This window comes from Arvicanthis niloticus, chromosome 16 (genome assembly GCF_011762505.2).
Source record: "Arvicanthis niloticus isolate mArvNil1 chromosome 16, mArvNil1.pat.X, whole genome shotgun sequence".
Taxonomy (NCBI): Eukaryota; Metazoa; Chordata; class Mammalia; order Rodentia; family Muridae; genus Arvicanthis; species Arvicanthis niloticus.
The window spans coordinates 60,836,545-60,864,429 of record NC_047673.1 but is presented as its reverse complement, the minus strand read 5'-3'; the positions used below and the strand labels follow the sequence as shown (position 1 = coordinate 60,864,429).

Genomic DNA, 27,885 nt, shown 5'->3' with positions numbered 1-27,885 from the left:
ACAGGGATGAGAAAGAGTTAGGAATGTATGTGCGTAATAACCAGAACGCATTATATATACCCACAAAACTGTCAACTAAAAAAGAAGAAATCATACACATTATTTATGCAAAAATTTATTTGACCAAATGTAGAAAAGTGATAAAGTGACACTATTACACATGATACAGTTGCGAGAACCTAAAGAACAGAGTAGACTTTGTCAATTGCACAGTTTGCTCAAAGTTCGCCTCCCTGGTAGTGTGATGCTCAATAAATAGGAGTGAGGGCGGGGTTAAGATAAGCCAGAGGCAGGGTGACTTTCATTCAGGGCTGTAAACTTGAGTTGCCCCGCATTGCTGGGCAATGTGGAATGTTTCAGTGTGAGATGTTAACTGAGAAAGCAAAAGTATAAAACCAAAAAAATGTGCAGCCTACAGAGCACTTCACATCCAGTTCAATCAGGAGTTCTTGGTCTTTTATTAGTGTCATTCCCGAAGGAATTCAAGTCTTGGCAAAGTCAAGCTTCCATTTGTTGTTCCCTGAACAATGGAGATGAAGTTAAGCCAATTTCTTTCTCTATCACTACTTTGCTGCTGGAGAGACCTTTTGTTGACCAACACTTGGTATTAGAACAATGCTCAGTGTATTGTTGGCTAGCAACCTTTTCATTATTTGAGTATTATTTACTTCAGTGTGAAATTCCCTGCCTATTTTAGGAATAAATGCAATTTAAGAATAAGAATAACCAAAAAAGCTGGTGCCATTTGAATGGAAAAGGAAAGAATTAAACTTAACTGGTGCTCAAAGCTTGTCTAACACAAAATATTCGGTCATGAATTCATTATCTGCTTGGTATTTCCAGCAAGGTGGAGACATGGTAATAAGCAGAACTTCTTACAAGAAAGGAAGACAGGGCGCACTCTCTGGAGTGGAGCTGGTGTCAAAACAGGACTCTTCTGGTTTAGTTTATATACAGTTAAGTTCGTTTAGTGTCTGGTCCAGTGTCTGATGTAAGCCCACGTTCTCTTCTTTGGCCTGGGCAAGTTTTTCTGATAAAGATTAAGACAGGGAGGAAAGATGAATTAATGAGCGTCTTTGTTAGGGGAAGGGGAAGGGGACACCTCAAGCTGTGACATCGAAAGTCACAGTTAAGAACCGCACAGAACACCCTGGAGTGATAGGGAGCAAAGAGCAAACAAGACAGTATGGGCCATCAGGCTGGGGGTGCTGGTGCATTATTTGAATTCCAGCGCTCAGGAGGCAGGTGACCAGCCTGGTCTACCCAGGAAGTTCCTGGTCTACCCAGCATGTTCCAGGCTAGCCAGAGCTGTGATCTCACCAGATCATGTCTCAAAAACAAAAAAACAAAACAAGTGTTCAGAAACAGCCTGGCTTTGTGGTGCATACTTGACACCCCAGCACCTGGAAGGAGGCAGGAGGATCAGGAGGCAGAGGTCATCCTGGGCTATGGTCAATTCAAGGTCAACCTAGGCTGTATATGACTTTGCCTCAATACCACCCCCAACCCAAAGAAAAATCCTGGGTCTGGTTTCTCATCAAGAAAGGCATTTGCTGCCAGGCCTGATAATCAGTTTAATCTCTGGGACTCACATAATGGGAAGAGAATGGACTCCTACGACCTGTTTTCTGACCTCACATATGGACCATGGCACATGCGCACCTCCCCGACAAACATAAACTAGAGATAAAATCTTAACATCTCAAATGCTGCATAAAATGCACTATACAAAAATAAACTTTTCTGCCTTGGTGAAACTCAACTTACTGTCCTGTGTTTTTTCCAAATAAATCCAGCCATCCGTGAGCCAGAACACTTGGACTGAAGCCCTAAGGTATATCACTAGAGTGAGCCATTTAAGCTTTCTAGGTCTAAGTCTGCCCATCTGTGAGGTGGGGAGAACACCACCAGTGTGTGTGATTGATAGATAGATGCCTTATGAGAACTGAGGCATGCGCCAGAATTCAGGAGGTGCTGTGCACATAAAAGACTTTGCTACTAGATACAGGTGACTCAGTACATCTGTTAGGAAAATGTGAAGTCCAGTAACCTGTTTTTCCTTTGGAGTACCTGGGGGTGGCTATCGTAATTCCAGGCATACAGTATTCATTATCAGGGTTCCCCTTAGCAACCAAGTTAAATCCCAGATAAATAACACAAGACTGCAGGAAAATTATTCAATAACTGATTAAGTAAAAATTAAAAAAGAAAATAAAAGGGCAGTTGTGAGATGACCCATCAGGTCAAGGTTCCTGCTGCCAAGCCTGAAGACCCAAGCTCCATCCCCAGGACCCACGAGGTAGAAGGAGAAACTTGATCCCTTCGAGTTGTCCTACCCCCAACTTCTGTGCACCGTGGCACATGCGTGCTCTACACCACCAAATAAGTAAACACAATAATTTAAAAAAGCCATTGAGAGCTCTGCATGACCAACCATGAGGGAAAACTGGTTTGTGTGAGTGAGAGCTGATAAAAGACTAGGCCAGGAGGCGTTAACATTCTGTAAGAAAGCAAAAGGCCTCCTAAACTGTGATGAGATCAACCTGGAAATTTTCAGGAAGAAAACCACCTTAGACTGCAGAAGATGGCAGTCTCTCTATAGCCACAGAAGCCTTGATGAGACAAACTCCTGTGACCTGGCTGTGTGAAGACTTGTTAACTGGATGCTCTTGTGAGCCAGCTGCTCCATGTTCTTAGGCAACTCTCCTGGTAACCTGGACTGCACTTTTGTTTTACAGAAGAGCTGAGTGTTGCTCAGTGTTGCACGGTTCCAGTAGTGGAGGTGAGGTGCAGTCCAGGTCTTCCACCAATGCTGGCCTCTCCAGTATGTTTTGTTAATTAAGTCTGAGATGAAAGAGTGTCACCCCCAAACCCTAAAGTACTCCCTGTCCTTGAGACTCTCAACATAGCTCAGACAGATAATAGGAGGGAGCTGAACTCTTATAGGGCTCCAGCAGAATGATTAGACAGACAGGAAGAGATGGTTATTTCAAAGGGTGGAGGCTATTCGTGTCTGGAAATTTCTGAGGGAAATACTGAGCAAACATACCTCCACCCCCAGCAAGGCCAGTGATCTGTCGCAGGGCATAGGCAAAACAAGGGATATAGGGCAGGGTTTACAAAATGCCCACCCACTTCATCCCCAGCCTTTCTCCATAGCAACATCCTCTGTAGACCAGGCTGTTCTTCAACTCAGATCCACCTGCCCCTGCTTCCTAAGTCTGGGGATTAAAGGCATGTACAACCACTGCCCAGCTTACAAAATGGATTAGGGTAGATGTCACATAAGACTGCAAGCAACCGCTGGAATTCATGGCCTGGACCCCAATCAAGGGGGCCTCCTTTTATTTGCTGACTCAATTTCAGACACTCTTCATTAAGAAACAATGACTGTGTTGCCGTCCTGGTTAGCTGTGCTGTGTTTGAGGAACCATGCCAGATTGGCTTTTGTTTCCTTATTTTTCAGAAAAGGACCACATGGGCCTCGTCTTTCTTTTGGTAAAGAGAGTTTAATCTGTGAGAGACAGAAAACCAACTGCCCACCCTTCATCCTGGCCATGGTCAAAGGCACCCGATTCCAGCTCAAAGATGAGGTGGCAAGGACAGAAGATAAAGATGGCCTGTTGTCATTTCAGTCAGACACATGGGGAAAAGGCTAAAGTTTATACCAGAAGGTGGGTTCCATGGAGCTCCTTGGTACCAGAGCCAGTTCACCTGGAGATGGTTAGGACCCAAGGTGACACCCACTGCCCTCAGAGAGAGCTCATGTCACTGAGCGATGGTTCACATCCTTGCTGATAGCTATTTACCTGAGCTTTTGGGCACTCTAGGGTGGTGTTCCCAGGAAGGGGGTTGAAGAAACAGGACAGAGGGTTGAGATGGAAGAGCATAGACAAACAGGAAAATAGTGAGAAAACAGTGTGAACCAAGACAAAGTTGAGTCCCATGTCAAACAAACAGGTCTGAGTTTCTGAACAGGAGTAGCCTAGATGAGACCTTGAAATAATGGTGAGCCAGGTGTGGTAGCACACACCTTTAATCCCAGCATTTGGGAGGCAAAGGCAAGGCTGGCCTGGTTTACATTTATAAGACCCTATTTCAAGATAAATAACCCCTACTACCATCACCTCTGGGCCCAGGATGACTTCTATGGCTTAATCATCCTGCCACAGGTCACCCTTTGGAGTGGAACATTTTCCCTTATATGGATAAAGATGTGAAGAATGAGTCTCCCTTCCTGGATGAGACGGCCTGGAGGATTCCAGCCCCAAGCGTTTGGAATTTCCGTGCTCTCTCATGAAGAATAACATAGTCACACAAGAAATGCTGAGTTGTGTTCCCTGGGGAACTGAGGCCCCTGCTGCCCCCTTTTCTCTCTTTCCTCACACTAAGATAAGCCTTGCCTCTGGGAGAGAGGCCAGCAAGAACTGGAGGCATTTAAAATATGCAAGGCATCTCTGAGAATTCCGAAGACCTCACTCTGGAAACAAAACCCAGCTCTGTCCCTCCACAGACCTCCTCACTCAACTTTGTCACTTAGGGAAGTGGAGATTCCTACCTTCCAGGTCATCAATTGTCTTCTCTAGTTTAGAAACTGTCCTTTCTGCAAACTCAGCTCGGGTCTCAGCCTAGGGAAGAAAAAGAGTCACTACCCTGCTTCAGATTAGCTCCTCAAAATGTAGGGCATAGCTGGGTGTGGCCGCTCACCTCCTTCAGCTTGTCAGACAGAAGCTTGATTTCTTCTTCATATTTATCCTCCTTTTCAGAGTACTATGGGAAAAACAAACAAACCCAAAGGCGGTTCTTAAAAGAGGGAAAGAGGCTGGAGAGATGCCTCAGAGGTAAAGGGCTTTTGTTGCTTTTACAGAGGGCTGGGGTTCAGGACTCAGTACCTACATGGAGGCTCACAACCATCAGTGCCAGGAGATCTGACTCCCTGCCCTGCAGTGCAGACGTACATGCTGGCAAAGCACTTACACATATGAAACAAATACTTCAGGGAAGGAAGAAGGAGCTGGGGAGATGATTTAGTGAGCGAAGCATTTGCCTGGCATCGAGGACCCCAGCATCCACATAAAAGCTGGATGGGTGTGGCTCCCTCTGTGGAGATAAGATTCTTGGAACAAGCTGGCTAACTAGACTAGCCAAATAGATGAGCTTCAGGTGAGAGACTCAGCCTCAATACTGCTCCCATTAACAAAGCCTGCACACCAATACCCTGGCTTGTGCCAGGTTACCTGGACTGAGAACAGAACAAAATATAGCAAGTTTCTCTCCATCCCACCTTTTCAGAAGCAGCCTCCAGTGATTTCAGATTGTTAGTTACATTCTTGAGCTCTTCTTCCAGGTCACCACACTTTCTGCACCAAAACAAAAGATTTGCTGTAATGTAGGCAATTCCTTTTCTTTAAGCCCACTGCCCATCCCCACCCCACACTGCTGGAAACTTATACCCTCTCCTGCTGGGCACAGGCAGAAGCAGGGCAGGAGGGCATTTGGATGGTTTGTAAAGCAACCTGGGCATCTGCCAGGGATAAGGCAATAGGGACTTGTGAAATCTGTGACTGGCTTAGTTTTCTCAGAAAGTTGTGCAAATAAGACAAGGGTGGAGGTGGGAGACGCTATTCAGAGTTCACAGGACAATCCAGGAAGCAAGCCTATGCATCTGTGAAACCAGGGTGCTCCCAGCCCTGCAGGGCTCTCTGTGGAGCTGAATCCTGGGTCCAAGGCCAAGGGGGAATTTTGTTTGTTGTGACCTGTGACATTCTAGCTGAGCTGTCTCCATGGAAATGTGTCAGGTACCATAGCCACATCAGAAGCCGTGCCCTGAAACATTACCTACAGATGGCATTCTGTGAAGACCAAATGGCCTGGCTCGATGTGCAAAGTGGAGGCAGGAAGGAAGACCCTGAGTTCCAGGCCAGCCTGGCTATACAGCAAAACTCTGTTTCAAAAATTTCAAGACAGCCAACAAGGAACAGTGAGAAAATGGGAGAGAGTGAAAGAACATGGGCAGCAGAGCTGTGACTGGACAGGGCGATGGCACCATGGTCTCACAGCAGCAGGGACTGCCTACACAAGACCTCCAGGGGGCGGGGCCTATCAACATTCCATCATGGAGGAGAGATGGGCTCAGGAGCTCCACCCTCCTCAGGCAGCTACCAGCACTTAATGGCCTCTGGGGGAGGAGGAGATACATTTCTCAGTGGTGTAACTACTCAGCAAGTTACCTTGCTTAGGTAAATAACCCCTCTTCATGATCATTTGAATAAGACATACACCAAATAGCTGCAGTGGGTCACACAAGAAGTCAAAGTTAGGAGGGGGTATATTGAGAAAAAGGGGGTCAGTGGGAGGAGGATAAAATCGGGTATGTTACAATTAAAGTATAATGGGTGTGTTTATAAATATAAAAATAAAATTGTGAAAAACAAAAATTAAAAAACTCAGTGTGGTAGTGTATGCTTGTTATTCCAGGGATCAGAGACAGGATCAGGCATTCCAGGCTGTAAAGAGACCCTGTCTCAAAACAAAACAAAACAGAACAAAACACCCAGAGCAAAACAAAGAAACAAAACCAAACAACAACAAAGAAAAGAAAGAAAGAAAGAAGGAAAGAAAGAAAGAAAGAAGAAAAAAGAAAGAAAGAAAGAAAGGAGGAAGGAAGGAAGGAAGGAAGGAAGGAAGGAAGGAAGGAAAGGAAGGAAGGAAAGAAGAGAGGAAGAAAACCCCAGCAGTGGCCTTTGCTGGGAGAAGGAAACTTGGGGCCTCTATGCTGTCCTGGGGTCTCCACACAATTGCCCAGTCAGTATCTTGGTGGGAAAGGATGCAGCAAAGCTTCCCTTGCCAGGAAGAACCATCAGCAGCTGTTCTGTCAGCCAATGAAGCAAAGGTGGGATGAGCTCTGAACTCAGAATGCCCAAGCTCTTGAGCAGAGGCCCCAGCCCCAGCAGCTCCCAGGCAGCACAACCCACTATCCCTCCTCTGCCTGGAGCCGGAGGAGCAGCTCAGGCCTGTTCTGCCACTTACAGTTCAGACACCTCTGCCCGCTCCTCTGCTCTCTTCAGCTCACCCTCCAGGATGACCAACTTACGAGCAACCTACAAAGACAGAAGACCCAATTGAGACCCATCCCCACTACCATCCATCCCTACAGGTGCTGGTCCCTCCAAATCTAAGAGCTCTGGAGCCTGCACGAGATGGAACATCTCAGATCCCATAGTGAGGCAGGGGAGGAAAAGGCAGAGCTGAGTCACTTAGCCACAGAGGGAAGACACAAGAGTCCTCTGTGGTGATGACACCTGTCCTCCTTCTGTTTGGGAGGCCCAGTCTCAAAACCAAATCAAAACTAGGCATTGTGACCTATAATCCCAGCATTTGGGAGGCAGAGGCAGAAGAATTGGGAATTAAAGGTTACCCCAGGTTGTATAAAAAGATACTTTCTTTAAAAACAAAATTCAGCCAGCTTGTTCATGTCTATAATCCCAGCACTTTGGAGATGGAGGCAAGAGGCAGGAGTTCAAGGCCATCCTTGCATTATTTTCTACATAGGGAGGAGAACAGCCTAGACTACCAGGGAACCTTTCTCAGAAAAACTAAAAACAAAACAAATATATATTGGAAAACCAAAAACAAGATGCTATGATTCTAAATTATAAAATTCCAAAAATGCTATAATTCTAGCATTCGGAAAGCTGAGGCAGTGGACAGTCAAGAGTTCATGGTTAGCCTGGGCAACAGGAATTCCAGGCCAGTCTGAGCTAGTGGGAGATTCTATGTCCATGAAGATTTCAAACAAACAAACAAACAAACAAACAGGACAGCAGAGTCAGGCTGGCAATCATGACCCTCAGCTTATTCCAATTCCAGCTTGTCTACGTCCAACTTAAGGGACAGTGGAGCGAGCTGATCAGTTGCTCTCCAGCAGCTCAGACAAGTGGCCAAGTGGTGGTGTCTGGAAACACAGATGTTCCCACAGAGGTAATCTTCTTGAATGTGGGCTTCTGATGGGTTCCTATGGGGAGCACCACTTCCTCCCACTTCCTGTGGCTATCTCATAGGCCCAACTTACCTCCTCGTACTTTCGGTCAGCCTCGTCGGAGATGTGCTTGGCTTCTTTGAGCTGCATCTCTAAGATCTCCATCTTTTCCTCATCTTTCATGGCTCGGTTCTCTATCACCTTCATGCCTCTGCAAGTGAGGTAGGGTGGGGTATCACATCAAGGTGTTCAAATGCGTCCACCCAGCACCCGGCACCCAGGCAAGGATAAAGACCTATTGTCAGCTTCTATATTCATTTCACTGAGGAGCCATCTGGATGCTGAGAACCAAACCCAGGTCCTTTGCAAGAAAGCAAGTGGTAACTTCGGAGCCTTCCCTCTAGCCTGTGGTTATCTTTGAGACAGGTCTCTCACTGATCCAGGAGCTTGCTGTTCTCCATAGACTGGCTGGTCATAGAGCCCTAAGGACCCTTTGGTCTCAGCCTCTCCAGCACTGTGATTGGAGCTCCCCCGCCTCCCCCCCCCCCCCCCCCCCCCCCCCGTCATGCATAGCTTTTATGTGAGGGTGAGAATACCATCTCAGGTTCTCAGGCTCCTGCAGCAAGAACTTAACCCAGAGAGCAATCTCCCTAGCCTCATATGGTCTCATAAAGCCTAGGCTGAACTCAAACTCACTATGCAGTCAAGGATAGCTTTCAATTCCTGATCCTCCTGCCTATTCCCCCTCAGTGCTGGGGTGATGGGCTTATGTGGTATTGAGACTTGAACCAAGCCTTGTGGATGCCAGGCAAGCATTCTTATCAACGGAGCTCCAATCCTACCCGCCCTCACCAGCCCTTGTTAGGTCTTAGAAGACAGGATTTTGTTACTTAGCCCAGGCTACCATACCTCCCTCAGCATTTAGGAGCACTAGAATGACAGGCATGCACCACCAGCATGACTAGTGGACCTCCAGACACTAGTAAACACCCCAGCTCTCACAATCACGTTATGTTGTGGGGCTACTATCCCCAGGTTACAAATAAAGAAACTGAGGCAGAGAAAGGCTAAAGTTATAGAGCTGCTAAGTAGCAAAGCTGGGCTGGCCCGTGAGGGTGCACCCCTGCTTTGTAGTCCTCACAGTAAGACAAGCCCCAGGCTCAGCAGTCACCGAGGCCTGTGCAGCCACACCCACAGAGATGCTGAGGAGCAGGTGTGGGAGCTGAGGGAGAGCAGAGGCTTTTCCAGAGCTTAGCTGAGGTGGGGGGGGGGGGGGACACTGGAGGAGCCTGGCAGGTAAATGCTCTATGTTTGTCATCTCAGCACTGGAGAGACTGAGACAGGCCTTTGAGAACAGAAGCAGGCTTTTGAGACAGGATCTTGTCTCAATATTAACAACAACAAGAAAGGAAACAGGTCAGAGCTGCACTGTGTGAACACACCTTTAGTCCCAGCTCTCGAGGGTTATAACGGGATAATAAAATACAGAAACGAAGAAAAAAAAAATTCCTCTCTGAACCAACCAACCAACCAGCCGAAAAACCACACAGGAGTGAAAGAACTCATGGGCAGGATGGGCGGTCAGTTTATGTTGGGAGGAAAGGGAATTACTGGAAGCTTCCAGAGCCAGGACTGAATGGAAACAGAACGGACACGCTGGAGAGCAGAAGCAGGAAAGGCAGGCACAGCCTGGGCAGCACAAAGTGCTGTAAAAGGAAGTAGGTTTATCTTTTGGTTTTATTACTGGGGTGAAAGGCATGCACCACCATGCCTGGCTTTCAGAACAAACCTTTATGTTACCCAGTGCTGTGTGAGCCTGAAGTGAGAATTATACCACTAAGGCCCACCTACAACCTGAGCCTGTGAACAGTCACAGTACAGATGGAGAATTCCTTCTGTGGCAGGCCACTATTCAAAGGAGGACACACTAGAAACACATGAAATGTTCCTCAGGATCCGTGTTCAAGGGATATAGGATGCATATCCTGTTTAGACTCTGATCCCACCTTTAAGATAGCTCATTATACATACGCAAATATCCCCAAACCTAGAAACGCCCAAACTCCTAAGTGCTTTCTGTCCCAAGCATTTCAGAAGGACACCTATGTTCACCCAGGTCAGAAAGAAGGATGTCGGCAGGCAGCCAGAGGAGCTTAGCTGCCTCACAGCAAAGCCTGCCCTGGCAGAGCTATATATGGATCGGAATAGACAAGATAACGGAGACCAGAACCATGGCTATGGGACAAGTGACCCCCTGCACAACGTTTCCAAGACACAAAGATAGAAGCCAGGCATGAGGCCTGGTGACACATATTATTAAAAGTGTGGAATATGACAAAACACCTGATTTATTTATTATTATTATTATTTTACATGTATTTCTTTGTGCGTGAGTGCATGTGCCCAGCACACTCTGTGGAGGTGGAGCACACCTACAGGGATGACTCCTCCTCCAGTGTGGGTCCCAGTGGAGGGTGGAGCACACCTGCAGGGATGACTCTCTCCTCCTCCAGGGTGGGTCCCAGTGGAGGGTGGAGCACACACCCACAGGGATGACTCTCTCCTCCTCCAGTGTGGGACCCAGTGGAGGGTGGAGCACACCTGCAGGGATGACTCTCTCCTCCTCCAGTGTGGGACCCAGTGGAGGGTGGAGCACACCCGCAGGGATGACTCTCTCCTTCAGTGTGGGTCCCAGTGGAGGGTGGAGCACACACCTGCAGGGATGACTCTCTCCTCCTCCAGTGTGGGACCCAGTGGAGGGTGGAGCACACCTGCAGGGATGACTCTCTCCTCCTCCAGTGTGGGTCCCAGTGGAGGGTGGAGCACACCTGCAGGGCTGGCTCTCTCCTCCTCCAGTGTGGGTCCCAGTGGAGGGTGGAGCACACCTGCAGGGATGACTCTCTCCTCCTCCAGTGTGGGTCCCAGTGGAGGGTGGAGCACACACCCGCAGGGATGACTCTCTCCTTCAGTGTGGGTCCCAATGGAGGGTGGAGCACACACCTGCAGGGATGACTCTCTCCTCCTCCAGGCGCTGACTGCACTCAGGCCTGCAAGCAGTGCCTTTACCCACTGAGCAATCACACTGGTCACTGTTTTTATTTTTTTAGAATTTTTATTATTTCTAATTATGTATGTGTGTGTATATGTGTGTTTGAGTGTAGGTGCCCACAGAGGTCAGAGGTACTCTTATTTCCTGGAACTGAAGTTATAGGCTGCTGTGAGCTGCCCAACATGGGTACCGTGTGTGTTTAAGTGTACACATGCCATGGCACAGATGCGAGGTCAGAAGACAACTTGCAGGAGCTGGTTCTCTCCTTCTACCATGTAGAACTCAGGGATTGAGCTCAGATCAGGAGACTTGGTTGCAAGTGCCTCTACTGCCGGACCATCTCCACAGTCCAACTAAATTGCTTCTAGTGCACAGCATAGGGCCAGGGTCCTATATTTGCTATAGGATCGATCTCTCTCCCCCTCCCCGCATGTACACACACACTGCAGGCACTTGCTGTTGAGCCACATCCCAGCCCCTAGTTGCTGTCTAGTGCCTGGTTTACAGTCACAGCAACACAATCTGAAAACAGTTCCAGGGAGGAGTCTGCCCTGGATAACCCTCAGTGCTGGGTTGGCCACACTGTCTGTGACTGGAGCTCCTGCAGCCACACAGTTTTTCCTCAGCCCTCCAAGCCAAGACATGCTAGAGCCAGTCATTCCTGGGGACAGTTGGCTAGAGCTCCCCGTGGAAGCTCAAATGCTGCACGGACATCACCAGAGCAGCAGTCAGCTGTAAACACGGCGATGGCTGGTTATGCACTGTCCCCAAAATACAGCTGGCATCATCCAAAGCTTAAAGCCACAAGCACTGGGAACTGCCAGGCAGGCGCACGCAGAGCTCACCCTGCTTCTGCCACACCTGCCCAGTCAAGTCTACCTTTCCTTCCTCTTCTTCACATCATCTAGAAACTCGATTGTCTCTAGAACGGGCAAGAGAGGCACAGGGGCTTCCCCAAGAAAGCAACAGCACGCTCCGGGGCCCTAGTCCCATGCCTGCACATTTCTTTGCTTTTCTCTGTCTGCTGGAAAGTGTCCTGCTAGGCTATCATAAAGAAAACCAAGCAGGGCGCATGGTGAAGCGTCTGTCATCCCAGCACTACATAGGCAGACCCTGCCTCAAACAAAAGCAAACAGAAAAGGAAACCGGATTAAAAACAAACAGATCTCCAAGCTCCTTCAGCTCCAGGTCATTAGCGCCATCACAGATTCTTGCCCATCCATTCATGTCCATGTGCATCTGTGTATGGGCATATGGAGACCAGAGAAGGATGTCAGGCGTCCAGCTCTGTTGCTCTCTGTCTCATTCCCTTGAGACAGGCTCTCTCACTGAGCCTGGGGTTAGGCTGGCAGTCAGCACACCCCAGTCCTCCTGTGTAACCACACTGGCTTTTCAAGTGGGTAATGGAGATGTAGGTACTTAAATACTGAGCCCTCACACACATCTTTTTAAAGTCAGGAAAGGCTTCATGTAGCCCAGGCTGGCCTCAGCACTGAACCCACAGGTATGCACCACCATACCTGGCTCCACCCCCGGTCTTCCAACGGTCAGAAGCATCCTACCTCTCACTCTCATCAGCAGCCTTCTCTGCCTCTTCCAGCTTCTGCAGGGCTGTGGCCAGCTGCTCCTGAGCCCGGTCCAGCTCCTCCTCCAGCAGCTGGAGGCGGCGGTTGAGAGCGGCTGCATCTCCTTCAGCCTGGAAAGTCAGATATACACCCAGATTAAAAAGAGGCAAGCAGGAGCCCTCCACTCCCACCCCCATGTGACCATGATATCCAGCCACAACCCACCCAGGGACCCAGGCTCAAGGGAATTCACGCTCATTTAAATTTGATTTTAAAAATGATTGATCTGTGACACAGGGCCAGACTGGTCTCTAACTCCTGGACTTAGGGATCCTCCTGCCTCAGTCTCCCTGGGTGCTAACACAAGGCAAGGCCCAGTGCCCAGCCTCTCTGGAGAACATACACTGAGCAAACTGTTTTATTTTCATGTCTCACTCACCTTACAGGTGGAGACAAGGAGGTCCCACCAGTGCAGTGGTTTTGTTTAGTGACTTAGGGCTCTGTCACCCAGGGGTGGCCACCCTCAAGAAGGAGCATGGAAAGTTGGTCACATGAGACTCAATTAGCAGGGTATGGTGACACATGCCTGTGATCCCAGCTCCAGGAGATTGAAGCCAAAGGACAACAAAGAGTTTCAGGCTAACCTGAACTATTATACAGTAAGATCTCTGTCAAAAGACCAGAAAGAGGGGGAGTTGGCTTAGGGGGCAAAGGCACTTGCTGCCCAGCATAAGGACCTGAGTTTGGATTCCCAGCACATACTTTAAAATAGTGTGTGAGTTCATGAGGCGATGCAGAAGTCATGCTGCAGGCTTCCTTTAAGGAATAACCAGTACATGGGGACAGCTATAAAACTCAGTGGGAGTCTGGGCCCTCTCTGCCTCAGTTTACACAGAAGGGAAAGTAAAAGAACAATGCCAGGTGCCTGTCAATATACAGATGACCCCCCCTCCCCACCCAGTTTGTGATCTGTGACCACCCTCTCCCAACACCAATATGTGCCTATGTGTCTCAGGTCTCTCTTCTCCCACAGTGTGGGTCCTGGGGATTGAACTCAGGTCATCATCCTTAGTGGCAAGCCCCTCTTACCTAGCTGAACCATCTCAGTGGCCCATGGGTGCCTCTTTCTTATGTCTTGAGCCTCAATACCCATCCATCACATGCAACAACTGGGGCAGGATTGGCTCCAGCCCACTGCAGTTTTTAGTATATTCAGGGAAAGTATGCAACCAGGACCACTAGAGTTTGTTAACTTTTGCCATTGGAGCTTTTAGTTGTTTTTTTGAGTTATGAATCCCAGGTTAGCCTCCAACTACATAGTCTGGCCCTAACTTCTGATTCTCCTGCCTCAACCTCTTAAGTGCAGGAACTGCTCTACCTCATCCAGTAGCCTGGGTTACAGGAGCACAAGGCCACACCCAACGTAGTCATCACTTCCACAGCCACAGAGTTTCCTCATTCATGAATCGTCTCAAAGAAAAAGAACTTAGCCTGATGAGGCACACTTTGAATCTTGGCATCTTTTCCTTTCTTTTCTTTTCCTTTCCTTTTCTTTCTTTTCTTGATGTCTATGACTAAATTTATCCCTGAACCTCGCATGGGGAACAGGGCTCAGGAATCAGAGTTTCTTTGGCAGCCTTCTGGGCCACTGCTACCCATCATTAGGACAGGCACTGAATTTGACACAGCTTCAAGCATATTTTCAATTGTTTAAAATCGAAAGAGTTCTCGTTCACATCCATGCATTAACAGAAGCGCACACTCGCGACACACACACACACACACACACACACACACACACACACACACACACACACACACACACACAGGCTAAGTCATCTTGAGCTCCGCCCCTTCCTGCAATCAAAGCTTTCCACGGGCTACAAAGGGTTTCCCTTATAAGGTAAAAGAGGCTTGCTAGATACTTGTGGCCAAGCAACAGGAAGACGTCGACGTCGGTTAATCACACAAAAATCTAAATGAAACCAGCTGTTGGGACACAGGCCCAGAAGTCAGCCACACACACACACACACACACACACACACACACACACACACACACCATTTCTGGTCTGGGTGCTTCTGGCCCGGAATCAACTTGAGATGTCTTTCTACAACCAAAAGAAGCATGCTCTACCACACAAACTTTTAAAGAGGCCCCAAAGTTTTCCAAAAGGCATCCCCCGCACCCCACCCTTAGACCGCCAAATTCCTGGCTTGGCTTGAGTCTCGAGGCCATTTTGGAGCTGTCTAGGGTGGGACGGGCGTATGAGAAGCCAGAACAGCTACTGTGAAGAGCTTCCGCCCAGTTCTGAGGCTTCCTCCAGCCGGAGCGGTCCTTGAGGGATTCAAGGCTTCCACCCAGGCCAGGCTGTCGCCCAGGCAGCCTTGGGAGAAGTCCAGGCGGTGCCTGCGCTGCCAACTCCACCTGGCCTTTCAGTTTCTAGGATTCTCGCTCTGAGTTCCCACACTCCCGGCTTTAGGGGACCTGGGCGATCACACAACGCCCCTCCCTTGTCTGTGAGTCTCCTTCGCTAGCAAACGCCGCTCTACTACTAGGGGCTCTCCATGCCCCGGAATGCCTCTCCCTAGTCTTGTCTTTCCACCCACCTCTAGCGGACTCTTGGGAGACACGAATAGAATGCTTTGTGGGTGCCAGAGCTGGGGTTAGAACCCAGATCCGTCTCTGGCCCTGGGCTTGACCCAGGGAGGAATAGGAGGCGCGGAGGCCCCTTCCTCTTTCTGAACTATTCATGCACCCTGGTCCCTGGACTCTCAGGGAAGGCGCATACAGTGGGCGCTCTGGTAGCGGCGGTGGACAGGCCCCCTAGTGGGTATTCCCTGGGTCTAGGGACACAGGGTGGTGGTGGTGGGTGTCCCGCAGGCCAGCGTCCAAATTCTCCTGCCCCCACCCCGCCCTCAGCGGACACGTTGCGGCCGCACCCTAAGGACGCACCGGGAAAGTTCGGGCGCGAAGAAGCAAGAGCGCGCGCCGCTCCAGCTCCCGCCCCCGCCCCCACCTTGGTCCAGCAGACAATGGGAGCGCGGCATCTGCCCCACCGCTCCAGAGAGCCCCGCGCAGGACTGTCCCCCGCAACCTCCCAGTTCTTGCCCCGCCAGCATACGGGGCTCCGGGGTCCAAGGGTGCGGATGATCAAGGCGGAGGGCGGACGGAGGGAGGGGGAGCTGGAAGCGCGCGGAGCTCGGAAGAAAAGAGGGCGCGAGGGAGAGAGAGGGGCGCGGGCACGGGGACGAAAGCTGGGATCGGGAGGGGGTCGCAGACAGCGCGGGGCCCGGTCTCTCACTTTCTCGCGCCGCTCGCGCTCGCCGTCCAGCTCGCGCTGCAGGCCCTGCGCTCGGTCCTCTGCGTCGTCTGCCTGCTGCTGCAGGGCCTGGATCTTGCGCTTCACCGCCTCCAGAGAGTTGAGGCCGGCCATAGCTCACTCGCTCCGCTGGGCTCCAGCGACAGCTAGGCGGCCGCACCCGGGCCCGTGAGCCTTGGCCACGCCGGGGCCGCCCCCGCCTCTCTCCGCCCCGTCCCCCCCCGCCCCGTCCCCCCCCCCCCGCCCTGCTGTCAGGCCGATGAGGTCACCCTGGCCGGCCGCGACGTCAGCATCGGGCGGGGAGGGTGCCAGGGGGTGGCTGACGTAGGCACCGCTGGCGGCCTTTGCCCTGCGGGCTCCTAGTCCTCCCGGGAGGCCCGCCCCGCCTGGCCCAGCGGCCACGCACTTACCTGGGGTCTTCTCTGCCTGCTTGAGTTTCTTCCTCAGGTCTTTGAGGACCTCGGATTGCCTGTTCCGTTCTTCCTTCAAGCTTTCCATTTCTTCTGGACGTGCATCAGCTGATTTTCCACCTGGAGACACCGAAGGGAACGAGTCAGCCTAATGGTCTGTTGCCTGGCGCTTGGGAGGCTGAGGCAGAAGGACTGGTAGTTTGAGGCCCTGCAAATGAACACAAAACCTATATGAGCTGGTGAGATGGCTCCACGGTAAAGGTGCTTGCCTGATATCCAGGGGTCATTAACCTCACACGTGCGTCCCCACATTAATGAAGAAAGTAAAAGGTTTATATAGAGAAGGTCTCCTTCAGAGAACACAAGTTTGTGAAAGTAAAAAGTATGTATAGACAAGGTCTTGGACAGAGGACTCGGGTTTGATTCCCAGTTCCTGGGGCACCAACATCCTCTGCTTCCATGACCCCTTAGCACAGGCATGCATGCAGACAAAACACTAACATAAAATATACCCCCCCCCCCCCACACACACACAGTGGTGAGTGTGCATTACTGAATACAGAGGGATTTTACTCTTCCCTTGACCTAGGGACTGGCCATTCTTGGACTCACCAGAGTCCCCACTCTCAGAGTGTTTGCAACACTACAAATTGAATTTTGCACTCTCATTTTCCAAATGCAGGTCTCAGATGATCTCTGTTTAATCAAAGTGGAGCCTATAAAAAAACTCCCCGAGTTTCGTAGGCAGAGACTTTCTGATCAGTGTGCAAGCCCTTTTTCTCTGCGGAGAACCTTCCTTGGCTTCCCATTGCTCTGGGTAGTAATACTGAGGAAGGTGTCACCAAAGCACCCTGAAGACCCCAAATCCTGTTCCCACTCCAGTCTTGGTCCCACACCTGGCTTTCGGGGCTGTCCTGGAAGAAACTGACTCTCAGAACCAACTCCCTTCTGAGCTCAAGTTTTTGCTCCTCTAGCTTTTGCACACTTGTCATGCATCTGTTTTAATTAACGTGTCCTTTAACTTCCCCCAGAATCTAGTGCTGTTGGTTCTGAGAGTCTGTCCCCCCACTTCCTGTTTGAGGCATCTCTGAGAGCCATTCAGCCATGTGACACCTCCTAGCTGCTAGGGTCACTCTTGTGTCAACTCCACAGGATCTCCTGCATCTCCTGCTATCCCTGATGTGGCCTGGAGCAGGACTCCCCCACTGCTGCAGTACTCCCTGTGAGACCAAGCTTCCTGTCTTCCCTCAGCGGGAAGCACTGAGGGTGGTTGCCTTTCGGTAGATTAACCCCCACCACTTCCCCTAACCCCCACAAGACTGGAGCCGAGTTCTTAAAATAAATTTGATGGGGACTGCATGCTCACACCAAGAGTCAGATCTCTGTGGACAGTAAGTGTTGAGTAAGATGGTAACCAGCTACATATGTGTGTGTGCACACTTGTGAGTGTGTGTGGGCAGGTGTGTGTGTGCACACTTGTGTGTGTGGGCAGGTGTGTGTGTGTGTGCACACATGCAAGTGTCCACTCCCCCCCCCCTTTTTTTTTTTTTTTTGACACTGCTTCTCACCCTATGGGTCAGGATGGCTCTAAATTCACAGAGATCTGCTGTCTTTGCTTTTTGACTCTGGATTGGAGTGTTGTTTTCTTTTCTCCCAAAGGGAGTGCTTGTCAGAGGTGCCACCTGGGAGGTCCTGAGGCCTGGGCTGATTGGATGAACTCAGGGCTGCAGGCATAGGACAGGCACTCCTAAGTGGACAGGAGTCAGAGCCCCACCTCCAGGTGGCAGAGCCAGGCTTAGATGAGCAGAGAGCAGTCCCGGCTGGCTTGTGTGACATCTCCAAGGCCACTCTGGACATGGTCCTAGTCTGCCATAATGATGGATGTGACTGGGCCCATCTCATCATTCATAGCACTCCAGGCTAAAGGGAGGGCCTTGACCTCCAGGCGAAGAGCCTGGAGTCTTGTTCTCAGCCACAGATAGGTGATCCCCCGCCTCCACATCCCTTTTCTGGCCTTAGTTTCCCTAACAACTGAACGAAAACCTTAACCTGGTGAACTTTGAACACTCTAGGTCAGGTAGCTGTCTTTGACTAAGAGATTGAGTCAGTTTCCTTTAAGACACCTCACAGACCAAGGCTGGCCTTCACCCACTGTCTTCCTTCTGGACCTGTGGAGTGGAATATTTATTGAGTACCAACTGTATGCTAAGCATGGGAACTCTCTCAGTGTGAGTCAGATTTGACTCCACTGGATATGAATCAGGTTATAAAGGGAGTTTGAGGGGTTTGTATTCCTTTTTTAAAGTGTATGTGTGTGTGTATGCATGCACACTTGCACTCAAGTACCTGCAGAGGTATTGGGTTCCCTGGAACTGGAGTCACGGGCAGTTGTGAGTTGCCTGACAGGATGGAAACTGAATTCAGGTTCTGTGTTAAGAGCAGCACGTGCTATTAACCATTGCCCCATCTCTCTAGTCCTGTTTGTTTTTTGAGGCAGTGTCTTATTTAGCCCAGGGATTCTTCCAGGTTCCTATGCAGCCAGGGACGAGCTTGAATTCCTGAACCTTCTGCCTCTACCTCCAGAGGGATAGGGTAACAACCATGTGTCCTTTCACCTGCCTGGGCACCTAAGTGAGTTCCTGATATTTTGGGAGACAGCATTTGTACAAGAACATTTGGGAACTTACAGAGATACAGACTCACTGAAGCCCCATGTTTACAGAGTGGCAAACAGTCCCTGAAAGCAGAATGGCCTCTGGATCACACAGGACTTTGGTGTCAATGCTGGTTTGACTGGAGGCTCTGCTATCCACTGTGAGGGTGCTCACTTAGCCTCCTCCCTCTAGCCTCTCCTTCTCCTCCAGCCTGAGCTCACTGAGGGCTGTGTTTACAGCTGAAGCCACCACAGGCCCCAGCAGCAGAACACAGCAGGAAGCGATCTTTGGTATGTGGATAGTGTATGTGTGTACACGTGCATATATGCGTGAGTGTGCGCGCCTATGTGTAAGACAGAGCTTAGTGGTGGGCATCTCCTTCTATTGCTTTCCATTCTGTCTTTGAAGAAGGGTTTCTGACTAGAACTGGAGTCCATTAATTTGGTAAGACTGGCTGGGTCCTGGATCTGCCTGTTGCTGATTCCCCCAGACATGCCCTGCTGTGCTGGACTTTACATAGTATCTGGGAGTCTAGACTCAGGCTCTCATGTGTGTGAGGCAAGCACTTCACCCACTCTGCCGTCCTCTAAAGATTCCAGTAGCAGGAGGTGGGAATACAAAGGAAACAGCACCAACAGGCCAGAGTCACTTCCTGTCCACATCTCATGCCCAAAGCTTTCCCTGACCAGCCACTGTGCTTTGGGACTCAGTTTTTCTCCCAGTAAAGTGGTTACAGAATACAGAGTTTAATGAGGTGGAGGCAGGATGTGGGGTCAAAGGGTAGCAGTAACGGATGTTGCTGCCCTGGGCTGCAAGTGGGGCAGGAAACAGCCAGGCCAGTTTTCCATCCTGCTTCCCCACTGGACAGGCACAGCCGGGAACTGGATCTGGCTGAAGGTCCCTGAGGGTCATGGGGACAGTGGTGGGTCACTGACTGGCTCCCTCTGTCTTCCTGCAGTGTTAGGCCCTCAAGGGAAATCCATATTGTTATCTGTAGCCAACCTGCAGCCTCCATCAGCAGCAGGAGTGACGACCTTCAGGACCACGCCCTGCCTTCTTCTACAGGACCCTGGGACCTGGGATCCCACCACAGAGCAGCCTAAGATTTCACTGAGGCCTCAGAGATGGTGGCCTCTAGCCAGGTGCAGTGGTGAACTCCTGTCATCCCAGCACCTGGGAGGTTCAGACAGGTGGATGACTTGTGGGCCAGCCTGTGCTACAGAGCTGGATCATAAATCAAAAGCCACACCATTGCCACAGCTCAGTGAGTAAAAGTGCTCACCTCCAAGCTTGGGTTTAGCCCTAGGACCCGGAAGATGGAAGGAAAGAAGCAACTCTGAAAATTGCTCTCCAATCTTGATGTGTGCATCCCACTCCCCACAAATACAAAGCAGACAAATAAAACGAGAGACACCTGGATTTCCACCCAAACTAGCAGTTTCCTTGAGAAAAAAAGACTTGGAAAATATAGAAACAAACAAAACCAAAAACTAAAAAAAGTCCTGGGCTTGGGGAACTGGCTCACTGGATAAGAACACTTACAGCACAATCACGGTGGTCTGAGTTCGAATCCCCAGCACTCATATTAAGAAGAAAACATATGGATGCACATGTACTGTAACCCCAACACTTTGGAGGTCGGTGACAGGAGGATCACCAGTACTTACTGTTGCCAGGCCAGGTCCAGGATCAGCGGAGAGATCCTGCCTCAAGAGAGTAAAGCTGAGGGCGATAGAGCTGGGTACCAGCCCCTCTTTCCTCTGGGACACAGATGTGTGTGCAACACACACACACACACACACACACACACACACTCACACAAAGTAAAGAAAAATCCATCGAGAAGCAGGACAAACTGCCACCATTTTGGTCACAGAGCTGGTTGGGGACTGCAGGAATCTTCTGTTTTGAGCACTAGGCTCCCTTCGGTGATTAACCCAGACCAGTCACTCACAATTAGTGAAAAATGGAGCCATGGACTTGATTATCCCTTTCCCAAGCCAAGCCCTTCGTGAAGGTCCAGCCTGAGGCAGCAGAAGAAATCAGCACAGAGAGGGTGCTGAGCAGCTGGGAGGCAACACAGCACAGCACAGGGCTCTTGCTTGTTTGAGCTTGTCTTCGGCACTTTTCTTTCTCACTTCTGCACTTTTCTTGTCTGCCTCAGCTTGCTCTGTGTGGTCAATGGTATTCTGTGTTTCTAGCTTCAACATTTATCTCCCTTTCATGATGGCCTCCATGGTTTCTGTGGGGTCTGGGCACAGGGCTGAGTGAGTGAGGACCAGGTCTCATAGGGCCAGCATGCCCACCCTCCTGCGGGCAAGTCTTGGAGGAGGCCCAAGTCTGCTGCAGGGCCAGCCTGAAGCCCTAGGCTTATTTTGGCCTAGGCTTTTCTTAAAGAAAAAAAAAAAAAGCCAGCTCAGGTTCCAGTTATAACTTAGTGACACAGATGTGGGACCCATGCGGGACTGTGGGCAGCAGGCAGGTCTCTGCAGGTTCCTGAGGTAAACCTCAGGTGCGGGGGATCGGGTCGGTGCCCTTGCCCTGCTGAGTCCTGCAGGTGGGCATCAGGCCCAGTTGTCTTCATTTGGTCTGTGCCAACACCTGGCTCAGTCTCTGCACCTCCCTCTCATCCCTTCCTCTGCCATCTCTCTTGCTATATCTCTCTCTGTCTCTCCTGTTACCAGGGTTTCTCTCGCGTGCAGCTCACCAAATTGAGAAGCTTGGTCCTTCAGCTGTCATGGGTAATCTCATGCAAACTTACAGCTCTTGTCAGCCCCGAGGTTCCTGACACCCTTTTTTAGACCCCATCCTGTCTTCCTTGTTCAGAACCGGATCGACTCCCTACTACCTATGAAAACAGAAAATGGCCTCCAACCCCTGTTCTTCCCCCATGCCACGTCCCTGGAAAGCCTACCTGAGTGACTCCTGGCTCAGCATCGAGACCTTCTCTGTCCAGGTTCTAGGCCTAGCTCAGACCTTTGCAAGTCCTTTTTCTAATTGGGTCTGTGTCCTTACCATGCTCGATTCCTCTTTGTGATAGAAGCAGCCTGGATTAAATGCATCTCCCACAGTGTCGGTGATAAAAACACACGGCAGCCAGGTCAAGCCACTGGCACACCACACCAGTCACCAGCCTAACCGGGAGGGTACACAGTTTCACTTTGTTTGGGATAGTATCATCCAATGTAGCCCAGGCTGGTTTGGAACTCAAGATTTTTCCATCTCAGGCCAGCAGAGCACTGGGGTCACAGACTTCACCATAGCACTGGGCTGCTGTTCCACCATGGTTTTTTGCAGGGCTGTGTGAAATTCAGCACCTTACCACATTCTCAGTAAGTGTTCCTTTGCCTACTCATGACCTCACTGGGAGGTTCTAGGCAGGAGAGCAGTTCTTCCTTGCCACCTTCAAGCCAAGGACTCTCCCCTCATGGGACCAGCAGGAGCGCCCCTCTTTTCCCCCTCGGCCCTGGGCCCCCACTTCATTCTCAGCTCTTCTGTGGCTCCCAGAGGTGCCTGGGTGTCCAAGAGCCTGAGAACCAGACAGCCCCTGCCTCATCATAGGCCTGGGGACCCCCTGTTCCGAGCCCCTCCGTGTCCCCTCGCCCTCGAAAAAGGACACGTGAGGCAATCTTCGGGTGGTTACTACAATGAGGCTTTTACTTCTTGTATAAGCATAAGCGGGAAGACCCAAAGCCCGGGAAAGGCACTGCTATATGTACCCTAGAGTGGTGTGTTCACTTCTGATTGGCTGTTCACTCATCACCCCATATTACGCCCCGGGATGGGCAGTGACTTTGGCGCGCTTTTTGCCTTTTGCACCTGCGCAGTCAGTTGTTTACTAGTGGGAGGACAGGATGCCTGAGCCATTTTGGAATGGCGAATGCTGACACGCTCACTGTGGCTCCCAATACCACCCCCCTGCCCCCAGCCAGCTCCCACTGTCCCACCTGCCTCAGACTGTGCTTCCCCACCCCTGGAGTGGTGTCCCTGGGCTGCCCTATGGCCCAACACCTGGCTGGTAACAGGGTCAGACTTCCCAAGTTCTGCCTCCCAAAGCAGCTGAGCCCTGTGGCAGAGCAGACATGGGACCCCATAACCCTACCTCAGGTCTAGTGTGTAAAACCCAGATTCTGTCCCTGGAGTCAGTTCCGGGGTTTCATTCCTAGCATTGTAGGGAGTACTGACCTAGGTGATATGTGTGTGGTCTGAGATCCTTCTTAAAATGGTGAGCAGCTCCTTGTGGTTTAGTGAGCTACAAAACAAGCAGAGCCACAGACTGGGCAGTGCCATCGGGTAATTAATTATCGTAAACATTGATTGGCCCTGTTGCACCTGGGGCTCTCTGCTAAGTGCGTTCAACTAAATCTCACTTGGTTTTACAATTCTCCCAAGAGACAGGCACTATGTTTTACTTTAAAAAATGATTTAGTTAGTTTTATTTTGTGTGTATTTGTATGTCTATGTATGAGTCTGTGTACCATATGCATGCAGCATCCAGACCAGAAGAGGGCATCAGACCTTCTAGAACTGAAATTACTAGTATGTGAGCCATCCAATGTGAGTTCTGGGAAGTGAACCTAGATTCTCTGCAGTAGCAGCCAGTGTTCCTCATAGCTGGTAACTTACGCAAGTGACTGACCTGGGAGTTGCACATGGGCTCTGGACTCTGGAGTCTACATACTTAGCCACTACCCAGAGCCATGGATATCCTCTTTTGGTCCAGGGCCACCTAAGGCTACTCTCAGGGGTCAGCCAGTGCCCAAGGGGTGTCATTGCTGCATCAGGGGACAATTTACTTATGACGCTGAAATGTCTGCTCCTAGGGGTGTGGCAGCCTGGGCCTCTAAGGATGTTTGCCTATGGAATATAGCTTTCCCTACGGTGCAGGGTATTTGTCTATGGTGTATAGCCTCCCCTGTGGAGCAGAGGGCAGGTTTGTTTGGTTTCTGTAGAGATAATAATGTTCCTCTTGGACCTGAGGGTAGGGTGGGAATGTTTGCTTCCAACTTTTACATTGGAATTTATTCTTTTCAATGCCAATAAGCCCATATAAAAAGCACACAACCCAGTTATTATAATTATAGGCTATATGCCTAGATTGGGCAGATCTAACACTATCCTATACTAGCTTATTCCCCAGTTACAAGACCCTTGATAGTTGCCATTTCTCTTGGTCATGCTGATCTGCTCTATCATTTCCTTCTCTTCCGGCTTCCTCCTTCCCCCTTTATACGCTTCTCTCTACCTGCCCCCACTCTCAAAGACCTCCCATTCCGCCTTCCCCTCCACTGCCAATCACAGGCTCCAGCCTTTACTGACCAGTTAAAATGGGAAGAAGTGATATCACCTGAGTATGTCGTGGACTACTCATCTGGGGTCAGCCTGAGACAGAATAAGTTTTAGGTGAAGAAAAACTAAAATCCAGGTTTGGTGGTACATACCTTTAATCCCAGGAGACAGGCGTGCAGATCTCTGAGGTCAAGGTCAATCTACAGAGCAAGATCCAGGACAGCCAAGCTTAGGCAGTGAGGGAGCTGGAAAACAGAAAGCTGGTGATGGTGAAATAGAACAAGGGGCCATGTTCCAGCTCCTGCAAGCCGCAGAACTCAGCAGGTTCACCATGTGGCTCTGGCTTTGTATTCAAGAGGAGAAGGGACTACTGGGACAATTGATGCTGGTTAGCTGGAGATAAGAAATTAGTGTTGACTAAGAAGAGACCAGCATCACTGAGGTGAAATCTTCTGGGAAGTTTTTTCTGAGAGCACAAAAAAGCTGTGTTCCAGAGATAGCCAAGGTTGTACCTCGAGCTGCAGCTGTACTTGGTAATGTGGTACTGATTTTGAAGGCATGAAGGGGTCATGAATTGTAGCTGAGGCTTGGCACTGTGAGAGACCATGGAAGGCCATTGTTGAAGGTGCCACCCCAGATGCAGTTGACAGTCCAGGACTGAAGAGGTCATGCAAAAGAGTTGAGGCTTGGCACCATGAAGAGAGCCTATGAGAGGCTATTGATGAAGCCTAGTTGCAGCAGAAGATCCAGTGTATTGGAGAGGCCAGTACCATGGGATGATCACCAAGAACAGCAGCATCCGGTGGAGTGAATCAACCTGAGCTTAGAGTGCTACAGAGGGCAGAGCTGGAGAAGTGACATCAGCCCTTAGGAGGAGCCCAGAAGATCATGTGTGGATCCCAGACACTGAAACAAGAAGCTGTAACACTGAAGTTGCCTTGGAGACCCCATATGTTCAAGATGCTAGAGCTGTGGTCTATCTACTGAGGAAAGCTGCTAACAGGGAGTGGAACCAGCCCAGGAAAAAGAAGTGTGTTGCAGTCAACAAAGATGAGAAAGGAGCTGGAGATCTGAAGACTGCATTGATATCAGACATGGAGATGTAGAGTTTGGAGTTTGCCCAGCTGGTTTCCTGTCTGCTTTGGGGATTACAGTTAAGTGACTGGAAGAATCTCAGAAGAGACTTTGAACTTTGGACCTTTAACATTGTGGAGACTGCTATAGACTACAGGGACTTTTGAAGTTGGACTAAATGTATTTTGCTTATGTTATGTTTAGGTATGGCCCCCATAGACTCATGTATGAATAAGCCTATGGAGCCAAGGAGTAGAATGTGATGGTTTGTATATGCTCAGCCCAGGGAGTGGAACTATTAGGAGGTGTGGCCTTGTTGGAGTAGGTAAATGTCATTGTGGGAGTGGGCTTAAGACCCTCACTCTAGCTGCCTGGAAGTCAGTCTTCTACTAGCAGCCTTCGGATGAAAATGTAGAACTCTCAGCTCTGCCTGCACCATGCCTGCCTAGATGCTGCCATGTTCCCACCTTGATGATAATGGACTGAATCTCTGAACCTATAAGCCAGCCCCAAATATATGTTGTCTTTTATAAGCGTTGCCTTGGTCATGGTGTCTGTTCACAGCAGTAAAACCCTAACTAAGACACTACCTTAAGTCTAAGTCACTTTGCTTCTGTAGCTGATGTGTCTGAGTTGTTCTGAGGCCAGAAGCTGCAGTCTCTGGCATTTAGCACGTCATAGTAAAACAGAGGGGAATTAAGCAATATAGCCTTTGTTCTATCTCTGCAGAAACTGCGAGGCTCTGACTCCCAGCCTTCTATTTGAAGGCACTGGGAGAAAAAGAGACACTTTTAATTTTAACCTTTATTTCTAAGTTCTTTCTAAAAAGTTTCCTATGAAAGTTCTCTAGGAAAAGGGGTCGGGGCTGTCCTCTCTTTGTCCTTAGCACTGATACATCTTTCTGAGTGCATGATCATGTGGTAAAAAGTTCACCACACGTTTATACATAAATTCAAATCATAAACTGAATAAGAAGTTTATAACAGAATGTTTACATGCATATCCATTAGGAGTAATTATCTGGCTAAGCTTTCATCTTCTGTCACTAGCTCTGCAGGTTCATGGAGAGTGAAAAAGCATAACATCTGTGACTGTTATCATTGAAGTTTTGTATCGATAAACCCAGTCAATTTTCCATCTTCTATTCTTGCACCTATAATAAATTCTCAGTTCCCTTTGTATGACTTCTGGGTAATTGTTTACAACCTCTTGGGATGTGCTCTGAGTTGTGGATGTCTGGTTGCTATATCAGAAGCAATTAACTTGTGACACTTGAAGACTGGCAGAGTTATCATTGCAGTTTTGATTATCAGAGAGAACTTAATGGCAGTAAAAGAGCTTAATAATTACTAATATAATTTTAAGAATTGTCAAAGGATTATCATTAAGAGTTAAGATATCATCTATTTGTCTATAAAGTATCACTACAAGACAATAACTACATCTTTATTGTTCTGCAGAGATCTGCTGGAAAGGGTGGGCTAATACCTAGTGATTGTTATATGTACTTAATTATAACAGGAAAAGCATATTGGTAGCAGGAATCTTTCCTAAAATGAAATTCTTCTTGGCCTTGTCTAGAGAAGCAAATCCATGTCATTAACTTTGACAGTCCATGTTGGGACAATCTCATGAAGATCACCTGCTAGTTACTAGCTACTCCTTGATGGCCCCTGGCACACTTTAACCTCAGAGATTTGGCCAGCTGTGAGTCTGTGCATGAACTGCTGCTCACTGAGAAATCAGGTCTCCTTGCTCAAGGCTGAGAACAGCATTCATTTACCAAAAGAATTGCTGGCACAGCTGGCTGAGTGAAAAGGTAAGTCCTCCAATCCCTCCATCCCTCTGATCTCTCCAGCTCCAGCAGGCTCTGTGCTGTGTGGAAGAGGAACAAGGACTGTTGGTTTTTGCAGCTTCAGGGTCCTGGGGTCCTGGCATGTGAGGAAGGACCTGCCCTTTCCTGGTGGTTCTCTTGGACTCCTGGACTCTGCAGTGGCCTTTTGTGGTCCTGCAGGCCCTGTGTGGAGCAGCCCTTTCTTTTCAGGGCCTTGCTGTCTACCAGGCTCCTCCTTGTCTCTGCAGGACAAGCTAGATCTCACTGTGTGTTCCTCTCACTCTGCTCTTGCTCTCTCAGGATTTATTTTACTGTTACATATTGTATGTTGACCCCTTCGGCCTCCCCAGTAAGGCTGTGTAGGAAGGTTGCCGGGGACCAGAGAAGTGATACCAAGAAGAAGACACATGTGAGGGAAGCAGCTGAGACTCAGCTTCCCTTCGAGTCTCCCTGAGCAAAAACAGACACCTCAGGTTAGAAGGCTGACAGAATCACCCAATTATTGTCTTATTTAGTTTATGTACATGTGTGTCTGTTTGTATGCGTGGATGCCAAGGGAGGCCAGAAATGGGTGTCTGAGCCCTTAGCTCTGGAGTGACAGGTATTTGTGAGCCTTCTGATATCTGAGAGAACAGGAATCAGATCTCTGATAGAGCAGTAAGTATTCTGTTTTGTTTGTTTGTTTTGTTTTGTTTGTTTTTTTGAGACA

General features: G+C 49.5%; 1 protein-coding gene and 1 non-coding gene across 2 annotated transcripts; both read right to left on the bottom strand.

Moving 5' to 3' along the window:
- Nucleotides 1-99: 99 nt before the first annotated feature.
- Nucleotides 100-16,120, bottom strand: Tpm4 (tropomyosin 4). Its single transcript, XM_034520165.2, has 8 exons — nt 15,898-16,120; nt 12,590-12,723; nt 8,072-8,189; nt 7,030-7,100; nt 5,285-5,360; nt 4,708-4,770; nt 4,559-4,628; nt 100-1,030 (listed from the first exon to the last, which is right to left on the bottom strand). Exons 1-8 carry the CDS (start codon nt 16,027-16,029, stop codon nt 948-950), a joined length of 747 nt encoding a protein of 248 aa, XP_034376056.1. The 5' UTR covers nt 16,030-16,120; the 3' UTR covers nt 100-947.
- LOC117722133 (small nucleolar RNA SNORA5) lies at nt 14,155-14,285 on the bottom strand. The gene has a single exon (XR_004608518.1). It is a non-coding gene; the product is annotated as a small nucleolar RNA SNORA5 (small nucleolar RNA).
- Nucleotides 16,121-27,885: the final 11,765 nt, after the last annotated feature.

Bases quoted from the DNA above. Each gene is read 5' to 3' on its own strand.
- Tpm4 (XM_034520165.2), bottom strand. From the start codon at position 16,029: ATGGCCGGCCTCAACTCTCTGGAGGCGGTGAAGCGCAAGATCCAGGCC. The intron at 7,101-8,071 runs GTAAGTTGGGCC...CTGTCTTTGTAG, and splicing joins CTGACCGAAAGTACGAGGAG to GTTGCTCGTAAGTTGGTCAT. The intron at 4,771-5,284 runs GTGGGATGGAGA...TTTTTCCCATAG, and splicing joins TGGAGGCTGCTTCTGAAAAG to TACTCTGAAAAGGAGGATAA.